The 21544-nt window shown below is 33.6% G+C and overlaps 3 protein-coding genes across 4 annotated transcripts; 1 reads left to right on the plus strand and 2 right to left on the minus strand.

The window, feature by feature from the left end:
• The first annotated feature begins 1761 nt into the window (after positions 1-1761).
• Positions 1762-3597, plus strand: LOC101202934 (phosphoserine aminotransferase 2, chloroplastic). The gene has a single exon (XM_004146122.3). The coding sequence runs from the start codon at positions 1877-1879 to the stop codon at positions 3158-3160; it is 1284 nt and encodes a 427-aa protein (XP_004146170.1). The 5' UTR covers positions 1762-1876; the 3' UTR covers positions 3161-3597.
• An 885-nt stretch (positions 3598-4482) lies between these two features.
• On the minus strand, positions 4483-16226 carry LOC101223202 (protein GRIP). Of its 2 annotated transcripts, XM_004146121.3 has the most exons (22): positions 15915-16226; positions 15274-15800; positions 14801-14916; positions 13799-13968; positions 13126-13219; positions 11052-11138; positions 10863-10943; positions 10019-10144; positions 9304-9412; positions 9141-9220; positions 8421-8549; positions 8243-8343; positions 7722-7855; positions 7519-7616; positions 7313-7432; positions 7177-7201; positions 6990-7048; positions 6441-6512; positions 6323-6370; positions 5922-6027; positions 5721-5779; positions 4483-5046 (listed from the first exon to the last, which is right to left on the minus strand). In XM_004146121.3, the coding sequence occupies exons 2-22, from the start codon at positions 15743-15745 to the stop codon at positions 4936-4938; spliced, it is 2397 nt and encodes a 798-aa protein (XP_004146169.1). In that variant the 5' UTR covers positions 15746-15800; positions 15915-16226; the 3' UTR covers positions 4483-4935. The 2 variants fall into 2 exon arrangements, with proteins under 2 accessions (XP_004146169.1, XP_011650264.1); XM_011651962.2 differs by having other exon boundaries at positions 14801-14908; positions 15274-16219.
• Positions 16227-18252: 2026 nt separating this feature from the next.
• On the minus strand, positions 18253-20488 carry LOC101222969 (protein STRICTOSIDINE SYNTHASE-LIKE 4). Its single transcript, XM_011651963.2, has 4 exons — positions 19970-20488; positions 19186-19493; positions 18963-19095; positions 18253-18863 (listed from the first exon to the last, which is right to left on the minus strand). The coding sequence occupies exons 1-4, from the start codon at positions 20378-20380 to the stop codon at positions 18549-18551; spliced, it is 1167 nt and encodes a 388-aa protein (XP_011650265.1). The 5' UTR covers positions 20381-20488; the 3' UTR covers positions 18253-18548.
• Positions 20489-21544: the final 1056 nt, after the last annotated feature.

Consider the following 21544-nt stretch of genomic DNA (forward strand, 5'->3'; position numbering starts at 1 on the left):
TGATATAATGTTAGTTAAGTTATATATGCTTGTTGATATCATTAATTTATTTTGTTTCAGGACATGATTGGTTCAGTTATTTTAAGAGGAAGGAGTGAACTTTAGATTTTATTGTATTGATTACTTTTTCAACGTTCACATATATTCATTTTTATTTTGTGTTGGCCCTCTTTGTTCTTATCCCAAACAATGTTTTTGATTGATGTAGATGGAAAAGTTTTTTAATGCTTTGGATTAAGGTTGAATTTGTTGAACTAATAGGGTTCTTTTTTTTGGTTGTTGTTTCTGATCTTTTTTGGTCATAGTAGTTTATGAAGTATGCTGATGAAAGCTTTTGCATTTAATAACTAGACCTTTACCTTATTTTAATTACTCATTCTTTAGCTCTTTCATGTATGTAGTTATATACAAGGCTTTAAGTTTGCTCTCAAAAGACTCCAAAAACTATCATGGGTTGGTCTAGTAATGAAATATAGTTTCAATAAATGATTAGAAGATTGTTCAATGTATGATAGTCGTTAGGCTTTGATTTTTTCATCAACTTACTGCAGTCATTTGAATGTTCTTTAATGTTTTCGATAAAGTGTAATAATAACTTAGCATTAAACTTCAATTACAATGTCAAAATTAAATTTAAATTTGTTTGATATTTTATATAAGGTTTTGTTGTTGTAAAAGTGATGATAATATAGATAGGAAATACATCAACATTTTTCAAAAACAAGAAGAATGATTGATGTATTATGAATTGACGTTGGTTTATTAATCCCATAGCAAAGTTTAGAGGTCATTAAAAAGTAGAAGATGCAATATAATTTTTTTACAAAAAAAAATTGTTTGACTAAAAGTTTTATTTTAATTTTTAATTTTCTTAATCTGACATGTCAACAATTTATCGATACTAAAGAAAATAGCAAATTACACTAATTTCATATCTATATGTGTGGAGCCCTTTGGCACAAGAAACTTACTTTTGTGAATATGATTCTAATACATATCATTTTAAAAAGCTTTTCTAAAGTCAATAATAAACTACGTCTAAATACTTTCTCACAAAATAAAATAAAAGCTTCTGTAAAGTCAATAATAAACTACGTCTAAATACTTTCTCGCAAAATAAGAAAAAAGACTCATAGGTTTAGCGATTCAATTCTTCAACCTCATTTTATCTAATACCTTTGTGAAAAAACTAAGTTCAAATGCTTACTCACAAATAAAATAAAATCTAAATTCATAATTTATTAAAAATACTAATACTAAAATTAAGATTAAAATATTATTTTAGTCGATGTACTTCTAGTTGAATGCTGGTTTTAACTTTTTTTTGTTATGTACTTGTAATTTTACTACAAAATTTGAAAACATATCATTCAGTAAATTATTATTAACAACCTATTGTATATTGAAAATCATTATTACAACCTACTGTATGTACTAGTAATTGTATATTGGTTTTGAGTATATACAAATGCCATTTTAGCTAAGTTATTATTAACAGCTGATTGTATATTGAAAATATTATTATTATTATTATTATTTAATCACTTTTATAAAAAATGAAGTATTATATACTAAAAACAAAAACCAAAATGCAATCAAATTAAAAATAAATAAATGAATTTAAATGTATTAGTGTATTTAGAGAATTAAGTATAAAAATTGAAAATGTTAATTTTTCAATTTAGAAAAAACATAAAAGAAAAAGAAATAGAGCGAAAAACCCTCCCCTCCCCTCGTCCTATAAATACGTGAAAGAAGCCATTGTTGTGTACACCAAAACCCCTTTCCTTTCCTTTCCTCTTCTTCTTCTTCTTCTTCTTCTTCTTCTTCAGATTCTCCACAATCTTTCTTCATTTCTCTCAAATCTCCAACATCCATGGCTACCACAACTTCCCCACACTCTCTTCTTCTTCAGAACCCCAATCGCCACCACCTCAAACCCTCCATTTCCACCTCTCATTTCAATGCCCTCCCTCTCCCTTCTCCCTCTCCCAAACGCTTCTCCATTTCCTGCTCTGCAGCTTCCACCACCTCCCCTCTCGAGCTCCAAAATCCTCCTCCCTCCCACAGTTCTTCCAACGATCGTGTCTTCAATTTCGCCGCCGGCCCCGCCACCTTGCCCGAGTCCGTCCTCAAAAAGGCTGAGTCTGAACTCATCAACTGGCGCGGATCTGGTATGAGCGTTATGGAAATGAGCCATCGAGGCAAGGATTTCACATCTATTATCCAGAAGGCCGAATCAGATCTCAGAAGTCTTCTGGATATTCCCTCCGATTACGCCGTTTTGTTCTTGCAGGGCGGGGCCACCACTCAATTTGCCGCGATCCCTTTGAATCTTTGCAAACCTGATGACACTGTCGATTATGTCGTCACCGGATCCTGGGGCGACAAGGCCTTCAAAGAGGCTCAGAAATATTGTAAGCCTAAGGTAATTTGGTCTGGCAAAGCTGAAAAATACACCAAAATCCCAGCATTCGAGGATCTGGAACAAAGCCCTAATGCCAAATATTTGCATATTTGTGCGAATGAGACCATCCATGGGGTTGAATTCAAGAACTATCCAAATCCGAAAAATCTCTTGGTGGCTGATATGTCCTCCAATTTCTGCTCAAAACCTGTTGACATATCTAAATTTGGGATCATTTACGCTGGAGCGCAGAAGAACGTTGGGCCATCTGGGGTCACCATTGTTATCATCAGGAAGGATCTGATCGGTGGAGCACAAGACATAACTCCCGTGATGTTGGATTTCAAGATCCACCATGAAAACAATTCGCTCTACAACACTCCACCTTGTTATGGCATCTACATGTGTGGATTGGTGTTTGAGGATCTGTTACAACAGGGGGGGCTGAAGGAGGTGGAGAAGAAGAACAAGAAGAAGGCTGATATTCTATACGAGGCGATCGATCAAAGCAACGGATTCTTCCGATGCCCAGTTGAGCGATCGGTAAGATCTTTGATGAATGTACCATTTACTCTGGAGAAGGCAGAGCTGGAAGGTGAGTTTATTAAGGAAGCAGCTAAAGAGAAAATGGTTCAACTGAAGGGGCATAGATCAGTGGGAGGAATGAGAGCTTCTATATACAATGCAATGCCATTGGCTGGAGTGGAGAAATTGGTTGCTTTCATGAAGGATTTCCAGGCAAGGCATGCTTGATTTGATTATTATAATATGATAATCTAAGTTGCAGTTATAGTATTTTCAGCTCTGAAGTGAAAATCAAGGCAGAGCATGATCATCATATTATGTTGTATTGTTTTTGGGTTTTGGTTTTTTTGTTGTCAATCTTTGGTTTATCCAACGTGGGGGGGTAGGGAGTTTGTGTTTTTCTTTTTCTCTTAGTGGGGGTTTGGAGCAAAATTTCACATGAGGATTTTGATGTTATGCAGAAGAATGAGTAGAGAGTTTAGTTTAGGGTGGTGGAGATTATATATGTTTGAAACTTTTGAAGCTTTCAGGTCAATAACCTCAAAAGGCAAGACATGTTTAGCTAATGCTATGTGCATGTATTAGCAGTTGTAATCTTTTTAATCTCTTTTTCCATGGGATCTCAGTTCAATCTAAGAATTGGAATATTGGTGGATGTGGCCATATATTTGTGGACTAATAATCAATGTCTCTAATAATAAGATTTGCACTTAATTGTTAATTAGAAAAAAAAAACCTCATTATTATTAGTTTAAATCGTTTTTTTAAAAAAATTATTTGTCAATATTGATATAAAATCATAAACAATGCATTTTGGACCATTTTAGATCCACACCAACCGTTTTAGACCACTTCTCTTTACCAATATTAAAGTTTTCCTTACATAGTAAACACAATTTCAAGACGAAAGATGTTTAGTAACTTTTCACACAATAATATTTGATAAACTCAAAGGCGAGGGATTTAAACTTAGGACTTACCTCTTTTTACAAACTTGGAGTGGAGAGATTTGAACATATATAAACTAAGTTCATGTTGGTTGTTAGTGCATAAATTTGTTTAAATTCGTAGGATAAACCACTTCGAGCATAATTAAATTATGTTTACAAAACGTCAAATAAACATAATCAACATTAATACAATTAGATTTGCAATTCAGGACTATTACTATTGATATTATAATGGAAGTCCATTGTAACTACATCAATAAAATAACAAGATAAGAGGAACCCAACACTAAGAACAAGGAGAGGAGAGAGGATAACTACAAAGCAAACCTTTTATGTTCTTTTTCTTAAAAGTTGAATATCAACACTTTAATTATACCATAAAATTTCGACAAAATATAAAATAGTAACAAATGCAAGTAATATGAATACAATATTAACAATAATCTCAATCAATTAGGTCTTACATGGATTGATGGTGACAAATATTTTATAAATGAAAGAGCAAATATCTACTTCAACTTTCTTAATTCCAAACAAAGGTATGTGTGTCTATGTGCCAATCAAATTCAGAAATCAGAATGCGACGGTCACCAACCCAACTGTAAAACCATGGCCTAACAATTGCATTTTAACTTCATCAATAAGTTCACCACAAAAGAAAGCAGGAAAGAAAGGAAGAAAACAATACCCCTCCAAGGTACAAATCCAACGGAAAACTATTACAAAAAGAATATCATTGTATTGTATATAAAGTAAAGAACATTTTCATGGAAAATACAACAATTCCGTCTCCTTTTAAGAAGAAAAAGGTCAAATCCTTCCTCCTCTTTCACGTTCTATGTATATATCTTCATCTATAAAAGTAATGCTTCGTAGATACTCATTTTGGCATGAAACAATAAATGGTTTCTTACAAGAAAGAAACAGTACCCGAATTCTTACACTTGTGTAGACTTCTCTGCTCCTCTGCCGGTACTGAAAAAGAACATTTACTCAAGCACGGTGGCAGAAGTTTAAACTTTATGTTGAGGAATTTTTGCTTCCTCTTGCCTGTCACGTAAAAGAAAATCTTGAGAAAAGAGAGCGAGCGGATCCTGAAGAATCGCTAGCAGGGTTCGGAGGAACATCTGTCGTGCTGCGATATGCTTGTTGACATTTTTGCATCTGTAAAATCAAATCAACAAAAATTATTCACCATAGTTGAGTTTCCAAAACAGGGTTTTCAGTTTCTCAAAAACATGATCTTCACGTTTATGGTTTCATATAATTTTTGTATTACTCAGCAATGCTTATGTTAAACTTTTACCACGTGAATTTAACAGTGGATGAGTAAAATCTAGTCTTACAAGTTGTAAATTTATCACACTAAGCTCTAAACTTTGTGATTATGTATTATAAGGCAAGGATGTTTTTCAATTGGGTTTCAACATTTTAGTGTTAGGTGTGGGTACTTTTCAACCACCTGCATTCCTAACTTGATTTTAAAGAGATAACAATGTCACCACATACTCCAGTTCCTTTCGATTCATTGAGATAAATCTAAAGGTAAAATGTTCTTTCATTTTTGTTTTTTAGGAGAATAAATATTTGACGCTACGAGTCTTGTAAACCGTAATAATGCAAGTCCACCAACCATAGTTGTGGGGATGTCAGAAAATCTCAAACATAATTCTATTCCTATGATTTAGGTGATCCTTATAAGGCTTAATGATCATCCCTTTTTAACTTCTACGTGGTTCTATCGACTCCTCTAGATGTTTGGCCACAACTAAGAAAGTAGAACACAATATCATCTAATCGTTCACAAGATAGAGGATAGTAGAGAGTGGATATACAACCTCTTCTGGACTAAACTGAAGGAGCATGGCAACCACAGGGAGCAGAGCTTCTACTTCACCTAATTAAAAATAAAAATTAAGGACAAGGAAATGTGAAGAGGGTGTAAAATAAATCAACCTTTAAATCCGTGGATTGGAAGATGGGCATTAATTTGAAAAAAAAAATGGCATTTTCAAAGCAGAATGAAACTCCTACAATACCGGTTTCAAGGAGCTTCAAGATGACATTCTTAAGATATGTCATGTCAACACCTTCCCTTTTCTGTGATCTTTCCATATCACGAAGCTCGGCCTTCAACATTGCTTCCTACACCCATGACATAATATTTAAATTTCACTAAAAATGGTAGTAGTTGTTCTACTATGGTATGAATTTCATATATATCAGGCACAGAGCATGAATTTCTTAAATTAAAAATGAAGAAAACACACTTTTGGTGTCTTAAGGTTTGAAGTTAGAGTCTATTTGGTTCCTCAAGTTTCAAAAGAGACATTTTAGTCCTTGAAATTTGAAAAATACTTCTAAATGATCTAGTTAATTTGACCTGGCTCTTGAACTTTTGAACGTCATAGAAATTGGCTCAATTTTAACCTAATTTTACCTGTTGGCTATGCAGACGATTCTCACGTTCAAGCTCCTCAATTTCTTCCTACAAAATGCAGAATTGTTAGAATCTGCATATAGAACGTGAAATATATACTTCAATAAGTGAATCATACTTGAAGAGCTAAGATATGTCGTTGTGATTGGGCTAGTTGCTCTTCTCTCTGAGCCTGCTGCCTTGCTAAAAGCTGAATAAAAATGAAAATGGGAAACTATCACGATCGTATCCATGATGGTTTAGACCAAGATACCTCCCACTCCACGTGAGAAACATCGAACAAATATATTGGCTTTTTTTTAATGGACTTCTAGTGATAGGTGAGTAGATTTGATCATATCACATTTATCACTCTTTTTTACTTCTACATTTGGGTGTAGAAATTCAAACCTTCTTTTTTATTGAAGATGTATACCTTAATCGGTTAAGCTATGCATATGCTCATGCAAACTAATTTTAGAATTATATCATAAAATTCTTTAATTAATGTATGAATGGCAGTTACCGTAAGCGACCCATATATGATAGTAGAGAAATTGATTAATGTGATTTCATTTTGTCAATATATATTAATTAACAAAATTTCTTCCACTACAAAAAGTGATATTAAAATCAAGTAAAAGTTGCAACTGCAACACAGTTTTGTGAGACAGAACGCTGAGCATACCAGAATCTGCTGTTCTGCATTGGAGGTGCTCAAATTTGAAGAGTCCTGTTTTTGAGTGACTGATACCAGTTAAAGAAAAAGAACATTATGAAGTCAATGGTCAGTTCTAGTTTATCGTCCAAGTTCATTCGGTTCCGATCAAATATGAGTGACAAATGAATAGGGAAACAAAAAAAATTCTTCCTACCTGCATTATTATCAATTTGATCTGCCTGAGATGATTATAGAAGACAAGGGGGGTCAGTAACGAGAACAGAAAACACCATGTATAAAATCTATCGAAGTATTGTAATCAAAAGGAGTAGAGTGGATAATAAACATACAGGAGGTTTTGATTCCAAAGATTGTCGAAGATTCTTGATTTCATCTAAAAGCCTAGAAATTTCTGTATCCTTTTCCTCAATCATTCTATCAGCAAGATCTCGGAATGAATTATGCTCTTCCTACAGATTACACAACACAGTAGACACTTGAGGATAATATTATTTAGCACAAGTTTCAAAACAAGAGAAAAAACTATTATACTTGCCTTCAATCTTTTATATCCTTGTTTCAGCTCTTCAAATTCCTTTTCCACATCTTGCCTAGAGGATTCTTCAAAGTGAGATTTCAGTGCTTCGCATCTGACTGCAGATACAACATAACCGAAAATAATTTTCTTTGCAACCACATATTTATCACTCTGTAAAGAAAAACCAATGATCATTATTTCATTCAAACAATAGATATTACTTCGCCATGATTCCTCCAAGTTTTGGAGGCTCTGTTCCCAAGCTTCCTTTTCTGATTGAAGGTGCAAATTAGCAGATTCAAGTCTCTTTTCTAGGCTCTTAATATTTTCCACAGCGTCGTTGAGGGCTGAATCTCTGTCACAAGTGGAAATAAGAAGTTATCTTCAGTTCATAAAAGTAATGCTGTCAATTTGTAGAACTCTAGAAGGAATATCTGATATAAATTAAAGAATGCAACCATTTGCAAACAACTATCCACTTTGGCTACTAAGCCTTGAAGGATAAATAAAAGAGATTAAGGGAAGCATAAAACTTAACGGCTGTTAAATCCAAACTAAATGTAATGAAATGATTTGGCCATCATGAGAAAACATTGTCCCACGATTAAGTAATGCAATTAACGTTAATAGTTTCTGTTAACTTGACCAGAGGTATAACTGCTACCAAAGTTGCAGCTTAAATATGTTAATAACCCTCCTGAAGATGGAACATTAAAATCGCAAATCTCAAGCATGAGACCACCTTTCTTTGAGTTCTTTATCGTGTTTTTCCAATGCATTTTGAAGATCTAGCTGAACCCGATCCTTTTCAGCATATGCCAATGTGATTTCCTTTTCAGCCTCCTATAATGTGAAGATTGTTAACTGAAGTGAGCTCAGAAATCAACATGGTTATTCACGTTACATTTTGATGTGTTCACCTTCAGTGCCTCCTCAAGAGCTCTAATTTGGTCAGAATCCACAGCAGCCGCTAGATCTGCTTCCTTCTTCTGTAGAAGTGCATGAGCACGAACCTTGTATGAAGAAAATTCACTTTCAAGGCGATTCATCTGCCAGAACAGAAAAATTGCATCAAACCAATTATGATTTAAAGTAGGTGTTGAAGGGAGTAAAAGATCACTTAAAAACGAATTTAGAGGTGATAAAATAAAAAGTTGTAAATTTATTTCTACTGCAGCATCAGAAAACTTTGGTAAAAACATTGGTTCCAGGCTTGTCAGATACTATGAACAGTCACACTGCTGATAGATTGATGGATTGCCACATCATATCAGATGAAGAATAAATATAAAAAAGTTGTGTACTTTAAGGGATGAAGTAACAGAAGATTATTCTGTTCTCTTCTATACCTATCCCTGTACTCACACGTTATCTCCAACTATCTACTGAAACCTTCCCTATACAAAAATAACTGTCAGCCTCGTCATCCAATTCTTTAACACCAACTTCAACTGCTACAATTAGGTACCACGTTAGTCAAATGATTTTACTGATCAACAAAGTGTCATTTTTTACCACTCCACTTCTCCCAGTTATAATTTATTCTTTACATGTTTCCCCAACAAGGTCAGAATAAATAGATAAGAAAATTAGAATGGGTAAAATGATCATCGATCACAATTTCGGGTGGTTGATAATACCTCCTCTTTGACAGTCAGTAGTTCAGCATCTCTTGCACTCAACATTCGGGTTTTTGCCGAAACTTCTGATTCCAACTGACCTGTCCAACAACAACAAAATATTTGTCTGTTTGTTTTCTATATTAGAGCCATTAACAAAAGGCAACAAGAATTTTTCTTATACTCCTCATTTTAGCAGCTTCAATTTCAGCACGTATGCAATTGCTCTCGGCTATCTCTAACTTCATTTTAAGTGCCTCCGAAGCAGTTTGCCACGTCTCCTTTTCTTTCTCCTGTAGCATTATACAACTATGATCCTATGATTAAACCTGAAATCTGGACTCAAACTGAACTTAAGAAAAATAGTAACACAATTTAAAAAGAAATAAGCTGGAGATGAGAATGCATGCATACAGATGACCATGTATTCTCTAACACAAACTAATGTGTCAGAAGCAAGAAGTGTGTCAACAGCCTTACTTTGAACTGTTATCTTTGAGGTAAAGATGTTTTTTTTTTTCTGAAAAGGAAACAAGCCTCTCCATTAATATATAACAGTTCAAATTAGGATTTCATTCATTCATTACAGGAAATACCCAACAACAACTTAATGTTCATTTCTGCTGTTATTTAAGCTCTCAAATTATCGCATTTAGAAATAAATTATGATATGATCTATACAAAAAACATCTTCTCAATCAAGGCCATAACCTTGATTGAAAATTTTAGGAGCTATAGAACTAAGTTTTCCAAATAAGGTAACTGCAAAAGAACATTACAACAAAGTTAAAATGGTACGAAATGTGCAAAAAAGTTTTCTGGATATAATGTTCTTCATTTCTTTGCAGAAGAGAGACTAATTATGGCACATATATAAGAGTTCAAACAAAAGAGCCTACATGTTCATTTCTAAGGTGTGCAAGCTCTCCTTTTACAGTTTCCATAGCAGCTCTAAGTCTTGCAGCCTCACCACTTGATGCTGCATCCATCTCAGCAATCTTTGATTCCTTCTCTGCAACTAATTCCTGGAAAATATGTTCTAAAACCATCATTAACAGAAACATCATTAACAGGAAAATATGTGTGTGTGAGTGTGTAACAACAATCACACAATCGGTTGAAAAAGTTGAAATAGTATAAACAGGAGAATTATATTGCAACCAGAAATCAACTACTCTATTCTCACATTAAAAGCATACTTGATAATAATTGTAATTGTGGCAACGAAACCTTATGTCAAATTTATTAGTTAATAGGACACTTAACACCAAAAAGCAACTACAAACTGCAAAAGCTAAATCTGATAGTACGCTTAGTTAGCCTCTTCAGTCTTCCCTCTTCTTCAAGGCTTTTGGCTTGTGCCTTGGTAAACATATGGGTTGCAAATAGATGACCGAAGAGCTCCTTTGTCATCCATCACTTCTCAAAAAGGGAGGTTTTTTAGGCGCTGTGTTTTGTAGGCTTTTAAGAAGACAAACAATAGAATCTTTAGAGAGTTTGAGAGGACTTCAAGTGATGTTTCGCCTCTTGTAAGCTAAATCTGATTGTACGCTTAGTTAGCCTCTTCAGTCTTCCCTCTTATTTTACATTTTTTGTGGTCATTTTATACTTTGCCTCTTCTTTGTGGGCTTTGGTTTCGTTTACTCTTTGTAGTTTTCATTTATTTCTCAATGAAATTTCACTTGGTTATTCATGAGAATGTTGTTTGCTTACTGTAGATAATTTAGACAATGAATCTCTTACCTGTAGAGAAGAAATAGTCTCTGTAGCTTTATTTCTATCGGATAAAGCATCGGAAAGTTGCATTTGGAAGCTCTCCAAGTTCTGGATGAGGAAAGACGGGGAAAAATGAAATAAAGAAAAAAAGATGATAATAGGAAGATAATAGGAGGTACAGAAAGCATGCCATTCATTTGACCAAGCACGCCTCACCTTCTGATGTTTTGCAGAAAGGTCAGCTAGTGAAGCTTGCCTTTTCTCCTCAGCAGCTTGAAGCATATTCTTCATGTCTTCCACCATCTGAAGCACACAGAATGTAAGACATCATGGTCAAAAAAAATAGTTCATAGGCCCCCAGTTATATTGAAGTAAAGGTAGCCATGACATTTTGGCATTTGATGAATTCATAGATTAGAAAATAAAAAGTACAATAATAATAAAGAAAAGCAGTAACGAAGAATTTTCAATAAAATACACAATATCTTCTTTTTGATAGAATGCATGAGTTTTTTAATCATCTATTATGATTTTACTTTTAAATTATAAGTTGTTCCTTCAAGGACATCCCATAAAATTGGGATATAAAACTTCTAAATTATGAACTAACTATAATGCAAACTTCATGTTTTTTGTTTAAACAAAGTACAACAATTTTCATTAAGAGAAGGAAAAGAGACTAATGCTCAAGGATACAAAGCTGAAAAAAAAAGGCAAAATGTACGGCATTTTTTATTAAGAAAATGTGCATTTACTATTTAGTTGGGTGGGACAGTTTTGGTGGTGTTCCAGGGAAAAGGCTACATTCATCTCGGAAATGTGTCCTTTTTGCAATTTATAGAACCATTTAGTTACAAAGGAATGAGCATATGTGGAAGACCATATTTGATGTCCAGGAAGTGCTTGCAATGAAGTTTCATCATTTACTTTTGAAAGGCGTTTCCTTACTTTCTATTGATATTAAAGAAGAAAGGCCCTATGGCAACACAAATACGCAGCCAATTCGAGAGGGCTGGTAATCTTTCTTTCCTCTTAAGCTTACTCCACTCACTGAAAGCATAAAAAAAAACTCGATACCCTAATACAACCTACTTACCCCATCCCTTACATCACATTGTTTTGTTCTTCTCCATCAACGGTCTCTTCCCCTCTTCATTAACAAACCTCTCCAACAATCCTAACCACCTTCCCCCTGTGAAATATCCTTCTTGTCCTTTCTCTATATTGATGGATGATTGGAGGCCTAACACTTTTCTATGGTCAGATAACGTGAATGGAAAAGTATTTAGACTTTAGCATAAACATTGTTTCTATATCTGTTGTTAATAATTGGTCAATGGAAAGTTATTTTATGTTAAATCAAACAATCTAACTTATGAATGAATCTATGTGAAGATGATAATAAAAACGTTGTTCCTAAACTGAATATCTGCCGGTTCTGACGGCGCGTACGGCGAAAATATCTGCTGAATTATGTTTCCCGGCATTTTCTGAAGGCAGTGGAGTCATTCGTCCATATGGCAGCATTGATCCGAGCATCGACAATGGCGGCACTAAAACTGGCGGTTGTTTCCTCTTTGTGATTTCCATGGTGTGTCCAATGTCCCACTCTGATACCATATTAAACTGTCAATTCACCCAAAAGCTTAAGCTGGTGGTTGAAGGCAAATTTAATTATATATCACCAACACTTTCCCTCACTTGTGGGCTTGAAATATTTGAAAGGCCCAACAATTGGAAACCAATCTTAATTAGATGCTTGAACACAGGACCTCCCTCAACCACCTGCTCCGATACCATATTGAAAGGAGAAACAAAGAGCACACACTAATTTACGTGGAAACCCATAAAAACCATGATTGTTTGTTGTTATTATTTTCTAATGAAGAATACAATATGTACAAGGGAGAATAAATAGAGTATACAAGGGAATAAAAAAGGAAAAGATTTAGGAAATAAGGAAAATATTCCCATAATCTTTCCATAAATATTCTAGGATAATAACAAGGAAAATATTTAGAAAATAAGGAAAGGATTCCAACAATCTTTTCAATCCTTAGTATTGCTTTAATCCTAAATCCTAATTTAGCATTCTGAAGTACATTTTTTCCCTAAATACTTGAAGGGTTACCCCTGGAAATAAAATTAGTACACCACTGACCGTCCTCATTCAGTTCTTATCATGAGAAATGGAACACATGATAATGATTTCAGGTATTAAAAAAATTTACCATTTTTCTTTTACAGCATTAAGTATGTCAGAAAGCCTCAATAAAGCATAATTTAATACCTGATCCTTCTCCACAAGGGACTGTTGCAATGCCTCAATTGCATTTTCTTTAGGCTGCAATGAGTGTCGCAATTCTTCTATGTTGTCTCGAAGCCTGTTTATTAGTGATCGTGTCCCATACATGGAAATGAATTACGAAAAGCATAATACATTTGACTAATAAAAAAGCTTATTCAACTAATATAATTGGCACAACAAATAAAGTCAATGACTGTCTATAAAAAATTATTGGCATCTATTCTAGGAAAGTTCCAGGTTAATTCCCACAGTAGGTTTGTGACTATATCATACTTAGAATTCAAGGACATACTTGTACAACCTATAGTTCTAGTAGACAGTATGTGACTACATCATAACAAATTTAGAAATTCTAATTTTTTTGCCAACGTGAATTTGAAGGATTCGAGCATGTTTTCACAATTAAAATTCAAAAATACAATTTTATCTTTGGCCAGTTTTTTTAATAGAAACAACTACTTTCATTTAGGAAAAAAATGAAAGAATTCCTAGCCATACAAACAAACCAAATACAGAAACCCCCTCTAAAAAAATTATAATAATATAGGATTCATCATGCAAACAGACACTAGGGCCATGACCAGAGAAAGACATTAATTTAAATGGTAGTTTCTAAATTCAATTCACAAAGAAAGAAAATTTATGGAGATTTTACTTATTGTTTGCACTTCTTAATTGTTGTCTCTCTGCATCTATTGCTTTCAATGCTTCATTTGCTTGTTGCCGAGTGCGCTCTATTTCTTGTTGCAGTGCAGTCTGCTGGGACGTTGCACGCTCTGCTCTTTCATTAACATCACGAAATCGAGTCTCAAGGTCATCTTTTTCCTGCAATGTTTAAGCATACCATCAAAACAAACAAGGTGATGTCTCTCAAAGTTTGTGTACATGAATGTATGTCACACAAATACACATTCCTTTCCCCTCCCACCTAAAGAAGAAGGATGAAGATTGGAAGCCGCATAACTAAGAAACATTTGCAAGTACAATTTCTTTCACATTCAAAGTTATTGTTCACTGTTGACACGGACACATAACAGCAACATACTGAAGTTCTTTGGTAAATTTATAAAAAAAGTGACATGAAACAGACACATATAATGACTTCTTATGACAAAGTTATAAGATAAATCAAGAATACTATACACTTCAGTTAAGACAGCTTCTTTGGCCAAACATTAAAGCATAATAATTTCCACCAAAACAGATGCATTACTAGATTCCTTCAAAAAAAACTTATGACCATGATTTCTATTAAGCCATTAATCAGATTCCAGATTTATGGAACTTACAAAAGCAAATCCACTAGATCTATAATATGTTTTTTCCTTGTTACATCATTCTCTTTCAGCTAGATTAGAGATATAGTACATAATACATGTGTTTAAATCCTAAAATTAGGCACCAAGTTTCTGTAGGTTCCTACACATTGAATATAATTGACCAAATAAGAGATAAAAAGCCCAGGTAATCCCACATTCTAGGGACCTGGTATTCTTGACAGTTTGAAGAAGAGAATGTCCAATTGGAGGATTTGATCACATCATTAGAGATTGATATGAATGATCTAGTCTCAATGGATAGTTTTGGGTTTGGTAAACAATACGGATAGCAGATACGACAGGATACAATTAAATAAGCATAGGAATACAACAAACACCTTCTGAATATCTTGAATACGTTGTTTTGCTCGTTTGTGCAGCCTGCTAAATTTTGAGTCCAGGTCAGAATATTTCTCATCGCGTTCTTTTATTTCTTGCTCCAACTTCTGTTGAGCTACATAAATAAACATTTCTCTGTTATAAAAAATTTAACGCAAAAGAAGAAGAAAAAAGTTCCGATTTTGAAAGCCATAAACAACACAAGCAATTACGATTGACAACCTTCCATTTGGCCTATTCTTCCATTCTAAACAGTATAAATTTCTCAGAGATTGAAATGGTTCTCGAAATAGATATAGCCTTCTTTTTACGAGGATTCAAAAGCAAAAATGAATAAGAAGATTAGTATTAGTGTGGTCAAAAGTACAGCTTTTTTATTTTACCATACAACCCTTTTACAAACAAACCAAATCATTCTAATCACAGGTTCACAACAAAATATATAGAACACGGCAGACCAAAAAGATCTGACCTTCCATGAGCTTTGCCGAAAGTTCATGAACTTTTGCATCTGCTTCTGAGTGAGCTTCTTGGAGATGCTGCAAAGCTTGCTCTGCTGCACCTCGTGTCTGCTTTTCCTCCGAAAGCTCTTTACTCAAAGACTCAATTCTTTCTTGAAGTTCTTTTAAATGAACGGATTCTCCATCTCTCGAACCAGTTTCTTCGTCTCGTTCCCGCACATTCTCCACATTTTGCAGATTTTTCATGCTTTCCAACTGAGACTTTAAGTATTCATTCTGCGATTTCATTTCGATAACCAATTGTACAAGCTCATCATGATCATCGGAGCAATTTTGGCCATCAGGAACCCTGTCTTCCACGACAACATGGCCATTTCCCTCATGCTTCACTCCGGATTCCAGCTCCTCGGACAATGTCAACATTGTCCCCTCTTCCACACGACTTTCCGGAGTTTCATTAACATCACCTTCCTCCGAAGACATTGTTCCACAACTTAATTCCGGCGCTCAAACCACATCAGAAACCACTCCGTAAGTCCTGAATCAAAGGTCAATTAATTCAATTGAAACGCTTTGCACAATTATTCACTTAAGCGGTTTCGTGGTTTCGTATCTGAATCACCAAAAATCCTGTACAAAACTCAGATCCTACCTCGTTGCTACACTCGGCGGGCTTCGAAAAGACAACACCAGGCAGAGATCTTTGAATCAAAGCGCGTAAATGTAGAATCAATGACTAAACAAACAACTACGCCTTGAATCGATAAAGATAGAAATGGCAGCCAAAGATCTATCACGGCGGATACAGGAAAAGAAGATTGAAATCGACGACAACGATATTGCAATTGGAGGTTAGTAGAAAAATTCAGTTGATCGCCACTCTGTCATCGGAAACATCCGACGGACGTCACCTGAAAACGGAATTCTAGCGGTAATTATGCCTCCTGAAATCGACTTAGCCCGCCTTCATTGCATTTCTATTTATTCTCACGTGCACTCCACGTGATAATTTTCTCTTTCTCATTTCACCTCTTATTTTCATTTTCATTCTAATATTACCTAAGTGATTCCAACCTATACTTTTCATAACGATTATACAAATTTTACTTCCATTCACCGATACAACTTTGATACCCTCAATTATATATATATATATTAGAGATAGTTTCAAATTTAGCGTTAAAGATTCAAAATAATGAAGTATATAACAATCTTTTTAAAAAATTGTAAATATAACCAAATTTATTAAATTTTTAGACCATACGAGTCAATTAACACGTAACAGTTTTGCTAATATCACTGTATACTTAATTATTACTTTTAAAATGACCATCATTTGAGGAATAATAATTAAAGTTATATCAATATTTTAAAAAAAATTGTACATATAGCAAAATTATCGTTCATAGACTCGTATGATCAGTCTTGATAGAGTTTGAACTTAATTGTTAAATTATTTCATTACAATTAGACGGTGAAAACAGAGCTGGTGGGATGGGCTTAATGTGAGTGGACTATGGTTGAGGGGAGGGGTAAGTAAAAATGGGTCGGGCCTAAAACATTGGGCTTTGGACAGTACGAAATTACTGGGTTAACCTTTTCATGGTGATGAAATTCAAATCTCATTTCTTATTTTAAATTTGAAATTGTGGAGGTTTAATTATAATGGTAAATAAATAAATAGAATTTAAAATAGTGTATAGCTTAGGGGATTTTTCTTTTAAAAGAACAATTAAAGTCGATGAAAATTATTTATAAACAGAGAATATATATGTAAATTTTTATAAAATCTTAGTAATAATGATTTAATTTATTTTTCCGTCCTCACGAGATAAAATAGATATATTTTTTAGGTTAATGCTTAATGGTAAAGATATCTATTCTTTTTATATAATTTAACAATCAATACATACTTTTATACCAATAAGTCTTAAAACCCTTTCCTTGTGATTTATCAATGGTTTAACCTTCAATTTTTTAATTGAATCGGAGTTGGTTTGAGTATTGAATCAATAGCTTTAAAAAATATATAAATATACTAAACTTTGTCAAAATCTATCAACGATACAAGTCATAGATTATGTTGTAAATATGGTCTATTATTGATAAATCATAAAAGTTTATATGTGATATAAGTCTATAACTAATATATTTGACTATATTTGTAATTTTTTAAAAATGTTGTTATACACTTAGTTATTATTTTTTTAATTGATACTCGTTATAATCAGTGATTAACATATGCATAGAAATAGTTGTAAATATAACGATCAAAACTGGAATATTTCTTACCGATGAGCAAATAATTGACAATAATTAGCTAAATGATTGAATGAGTTACTTTTGAGTTAAGCTCTCCAATAACGCTAGAGAGTTCCAACACTTGACATTCAAAAGTTACTTAGACATCTAAATGCCACAATGAATTAACTATTTTAAAGCAATTCATTTTTGTTTAAAATGTTTTTAAAAAATTTGTTTAAAATATACTCAAAAATCTATTTTGGGAGACTTTCAAACATTTTATTTTTTTCAAACAAACTTATTTGTTAAATTAAACACTCGAAAATGTAATCGAGACACATCAAATTCATTCACATATTTAATGAATTATGTACTTATTTAATGTCATGCATTTTCATTTATTAGGGTAGTTGAAAATGCATAAAATTAAATTTCGTGTCCATCTTGAAAGAATATGACTTGAATTTAAATATTCATAGTTTTATCTTTCAAACTTTATACGTGGACTCTGAACTTTCAATGAATTTTTTTTTTTTCGTATTCTTTTGTCAAAATGCATACATAGGACTTTTAATATAGTTTGATCTATTAGATTGTAAAGAGGTCGAAATCTTAAAGTTAGGAACAAGTTCTCAATTATTATCATATGTTTGATCAACTTTTTCAAGTAGCTTTTTTAGGTTATTCACTTATATGTTCCATCGAAGTTATTCTTACAACGTTTATTATGGAGAGTTCGCCAAGAATTAGGGGAGTAATGAAATGTGGTTAGGAGTTTCCTCTATCACTTACTTTCATGTTCAAATTGTCCACTTTTCAAATTACAAATACACACCAACCAACCTATATCTTTTTTGGACGTACCTTTGGACGTCGACTTCGATGTCGGGTTACTTTCTTCGACGTTTCTCGTGTATTTGTCGACGTAGAGCTGCGTCCGAAAAGGTCCTTTCTTTTTTGTAGTGTAGACAAGATATATATATTTGATTCCATTTATAAAAGAAAAAAAGAAAAAAAGAAAAAACATATTATTTGAATTTAATTAGAGATCGTGGGATTTGGACCAAGGGCAACCTGCGGCGGTGGCCGGAAATTTGTCCAAATCAAGACGAAGAATACCGGGAAGCGCCAAAGAGCCGGAGTAGAGATGATTTCCGATCTTGATTCCGGCGGTAACCAATGTCCATTTATAATCATAATACCAAGCAACTTGTTCGCCTTCAAGATTTACGGCCACCACTCCGCCGTTCTTCTCCAAGTTTGGTCGCTGCCCGTACTTCTCCATTATTGCCATTATCTTCCTCAACACTGGATATTTCAGAGCAATGTGCCAATAAGAAGAAGAACCCGTCATCTCCTGCAAAAACATATCCAATATTATTTCTAAAGAAAAAAAAACTTAAATTTTCAAAAACCCAAACGAAATTATACAAAAATTCCAAACGAAGTTAATTACTGTAGAGAGTCCAATCCAATAATGGCCGTCTCCATCGTATCTGATATTATCAGGAGTTCCCGGTAAGTTCTCTACGAACTTCTCAACACTCCCTTTCCGATCTCCACTGATGTAATATTTTCTGCATCTTCTCCTACACAACATTAAAGAAAATTAAGCTACAAACTCTTTTTAAACAAAGGTTTTAATTTAAGATTCATAATTAAAAAAGATGAACACTTACAGTGGAGTTTCACAAAAGATGACGAAATCTTGGGTGGGAGCAACCACAACGCCATTCCCAAAATGAAGATCTCCAACCAGAAGTTTAGTTTCCTTAGTAGTTGGATTGTAGCTCAAGAATCGGCCGTACGGCCGGCCCTCGAAAAAATCGAATATGAAACTATGAAACGCATATTTAGAGGAAGCATCGGTGAAATAAACGGTGCCGTCTTCCCCCACATCAACGCCATCTGTCAGCCGGAATTTCACGCCGTCGTCCTCCTCCGTCAATACCTCCACCACTCCCTCTTTGCTCGCCTTCAACAACCCCTATATAATAATAGATATTATCACAAACTCAAATTTCAAGATCCGTACTTAAATATAACAATAATGCTTAATTATATAAAAGCTAACTTCAAAGTTCATAGAAACTATTTAATACTATGGAATAACTTTATCCATCAATCATGACGTGTGTGTGTTTAGTTTTTTGAAAATAGTGATTTATGTTTTAATAAGAATGAATGGATAGTACAAAAAAATTAATGAAAGCATATTCGGTATACCTACTTTTGAAAATAATTTCTAACTTTTTTGTATAAAAAATATCTTTTTTATCATGAGAAACATTTTTTTTTTTTAATTGTTCATACATGAAATAAGAAATAGGTTTAAAAAAAAATTATTTACAATATTTGTAATAGATTTTGGCTGTTAAAATAAATAATTTCATCTAAGAAATATTTGTAATAAATTTTGTTGTGTCAGAAAATAAAAAAAGGTAATTATTTCTACTGCCGTACCTTATCTGCATCGGCGATAAAAACGTCGCCGTCCGCTCCCAAAGCGACTCCGAGAGGTCGTCCGCCAGTGAAAGCCCATTTCTCCACCGTCGAGTCATTCAATCTAACTCGCTTCAACCACCCATCCCCATCCCCGGTGTAAACAAGTCCCAACTCCGAGTCATAAGCAAAGTCCTCCGCCGCCGCCAGCTCCCCCACCCCGATTCTATCTGCCGCCTGCAGTACCCTGCCGTTACACGCTGCCACAGAGGCAGGCTCCCCACTCAGCTCCTCCGCCGGCAGCGCCGCGGGGTCGAAGGGGTCGAGCTTGTAGACGACGACGGCTGCGGCCAGGAGAGCGAAGACCGTGATTTTGAGAGCCAAGGCCAACGGGGGGCCGCGGGATAGCGGGGGATTGTTGGACACGGGCATCGACTCGGTGAGTGTTGAAGGGATTCTTTAGGGAATCGGATTTGGAGATTCAAAACGAGCTTTTCGTTGGTTTTATCGGATACCTTATTGGGAATAAGTAATTTTCTCTCTTTTACTCAAAATAATAACAATATAATAAAAAGATCAAATAAATAAAACAATAAATTAATAATAATTTATCATTTTTTATATATTTTCTAAAAATCCCCATATTAATAATAATTAAAAATTGGTATTTCAGGGGAAAAAAAATCATTTTTCACCCCAAGAAAAACAAGCACAAAAAACAATCATTCAATATTTTATTTTATTTAATAATTTAAAATATTGATTATGATAAAGACTATTTTGAATTCTTCTAACAAAAAAGGATAGTTTGAAAAACTTAAATTAGTAAGACGAAAAGTTGAACCATAAAAGATATAAACAAAATTTCAATCATGAGAGACAAATTTGATTTTTAAAATAATTGATAGGATTTTCCATATTAAGAGTAGAATAGGTAGATCACATTTTTTTTATTATCGTGAAACTAAAAAAAATATAAAAATATATTTTCAACTTTCGAACTCGGTAATTAGTATAACTTATCGTTAATTAATATATGTGGTATAATAATATACACAAATTTCATAATCGAATAAACAAACGTGATCACAATATTACTCACACAAACCCAATTTTTGTTAGCTAGCTAGATAAGTTAGTTCTTAATTGATTAGAGTCAAATTACAAATACACGTCACATGTATTCTAATATCCCTCCCAAATTTACACGATGTAGTTAAAACGTGCATAGCTCAAATAACATATTTACATTATTTAATTTTGATATTTGGATGATGTTAGAATTTTTCCATTCCATGTATTAATTTATTATTTTTGTAAAAAAGAGATTGTATGACATACATTAATGTTAATTTAATTATAAATAAGTGGTCATCAAAACTTAAGTCATTTGTATATATATTTATTAATTAATATCGCTTTCATTATCTTAAAAAAAGATTAATCAGTAAGTCATTTATACTTTCTTAATCAATCGTTCTCATTAATGGATTAACTTTACACGACTGTAATGTATTATTTGAGTTTAGATCGAAACCGGTTCAACTTTCAACATCAAAGCCTATTTAGACTTGGTTCAATACATCAAATTTTAAC

This window comes from Cucumis sativus, chromosome 3 (assembly GCF_000004075.3).
Source record: "Cucumis sativus cultivar 9930 chromosome 3, Cucumber_9930_V3, whole genome shotgun sequence".
NCBI classification, from domain to species: Eukaryota; Viridiplantae; Streptophyta; class Magnoliopsida; order Cucurbitales; family Cucurbitaceae; genus Cucumis; species Cucumis sativus.

Coding starts and splice junctions, on each gene's coding strand:
- LOC101202934 (XM_004146122.3), top strand. CDS start 1,877: ATGGCTACCACAACTTCCCCACACTCTCTTCTTCTTCAGAACCCCAAT.
- LOC101223202 (XM_004146121.3), bottom strand. CDS start 15,745: ATGTCTTCGGAGGAAGGTGATGTTAATGAAACTCCGGAAAGTCGTGTG. Junction 5,780..5,921: donor CTTGAAGCTCCTTGAAACCG/GTATTGTAGGAG, acceptor ATTTTTAATTAG/GTGAAGTAGAAGCTCTGCTC. Junction 5,047..5,720: donor TTCAGTTTAGTCCAGAAGAG/GTTGTATATCCA, acceptor TTGATTTTACAG/ATGCAAAAATGTCAACAAGC.
- LOC101222969 (XM_011651963.2), bottom strand. CDS start 20,380: ATGCCCGTGTCCAACAATCCCCCGCTATCCCGCGGCCCCCCGTTGGCC. Junction 19,494..19,969: donor TTATCGCCGATGCAGATAAG/GTACGGCAGTAG, acceptor ATTATTATATAG/GGGTTGTTGAAGGCGAGCAA. Junction 18,864..18,962: donor ATTGGATTGGACTCTCTACA/GTAATTAACTTC, acceptor ATGTTTTTGCAG/GAGATGACGGGTTCTTCTTC.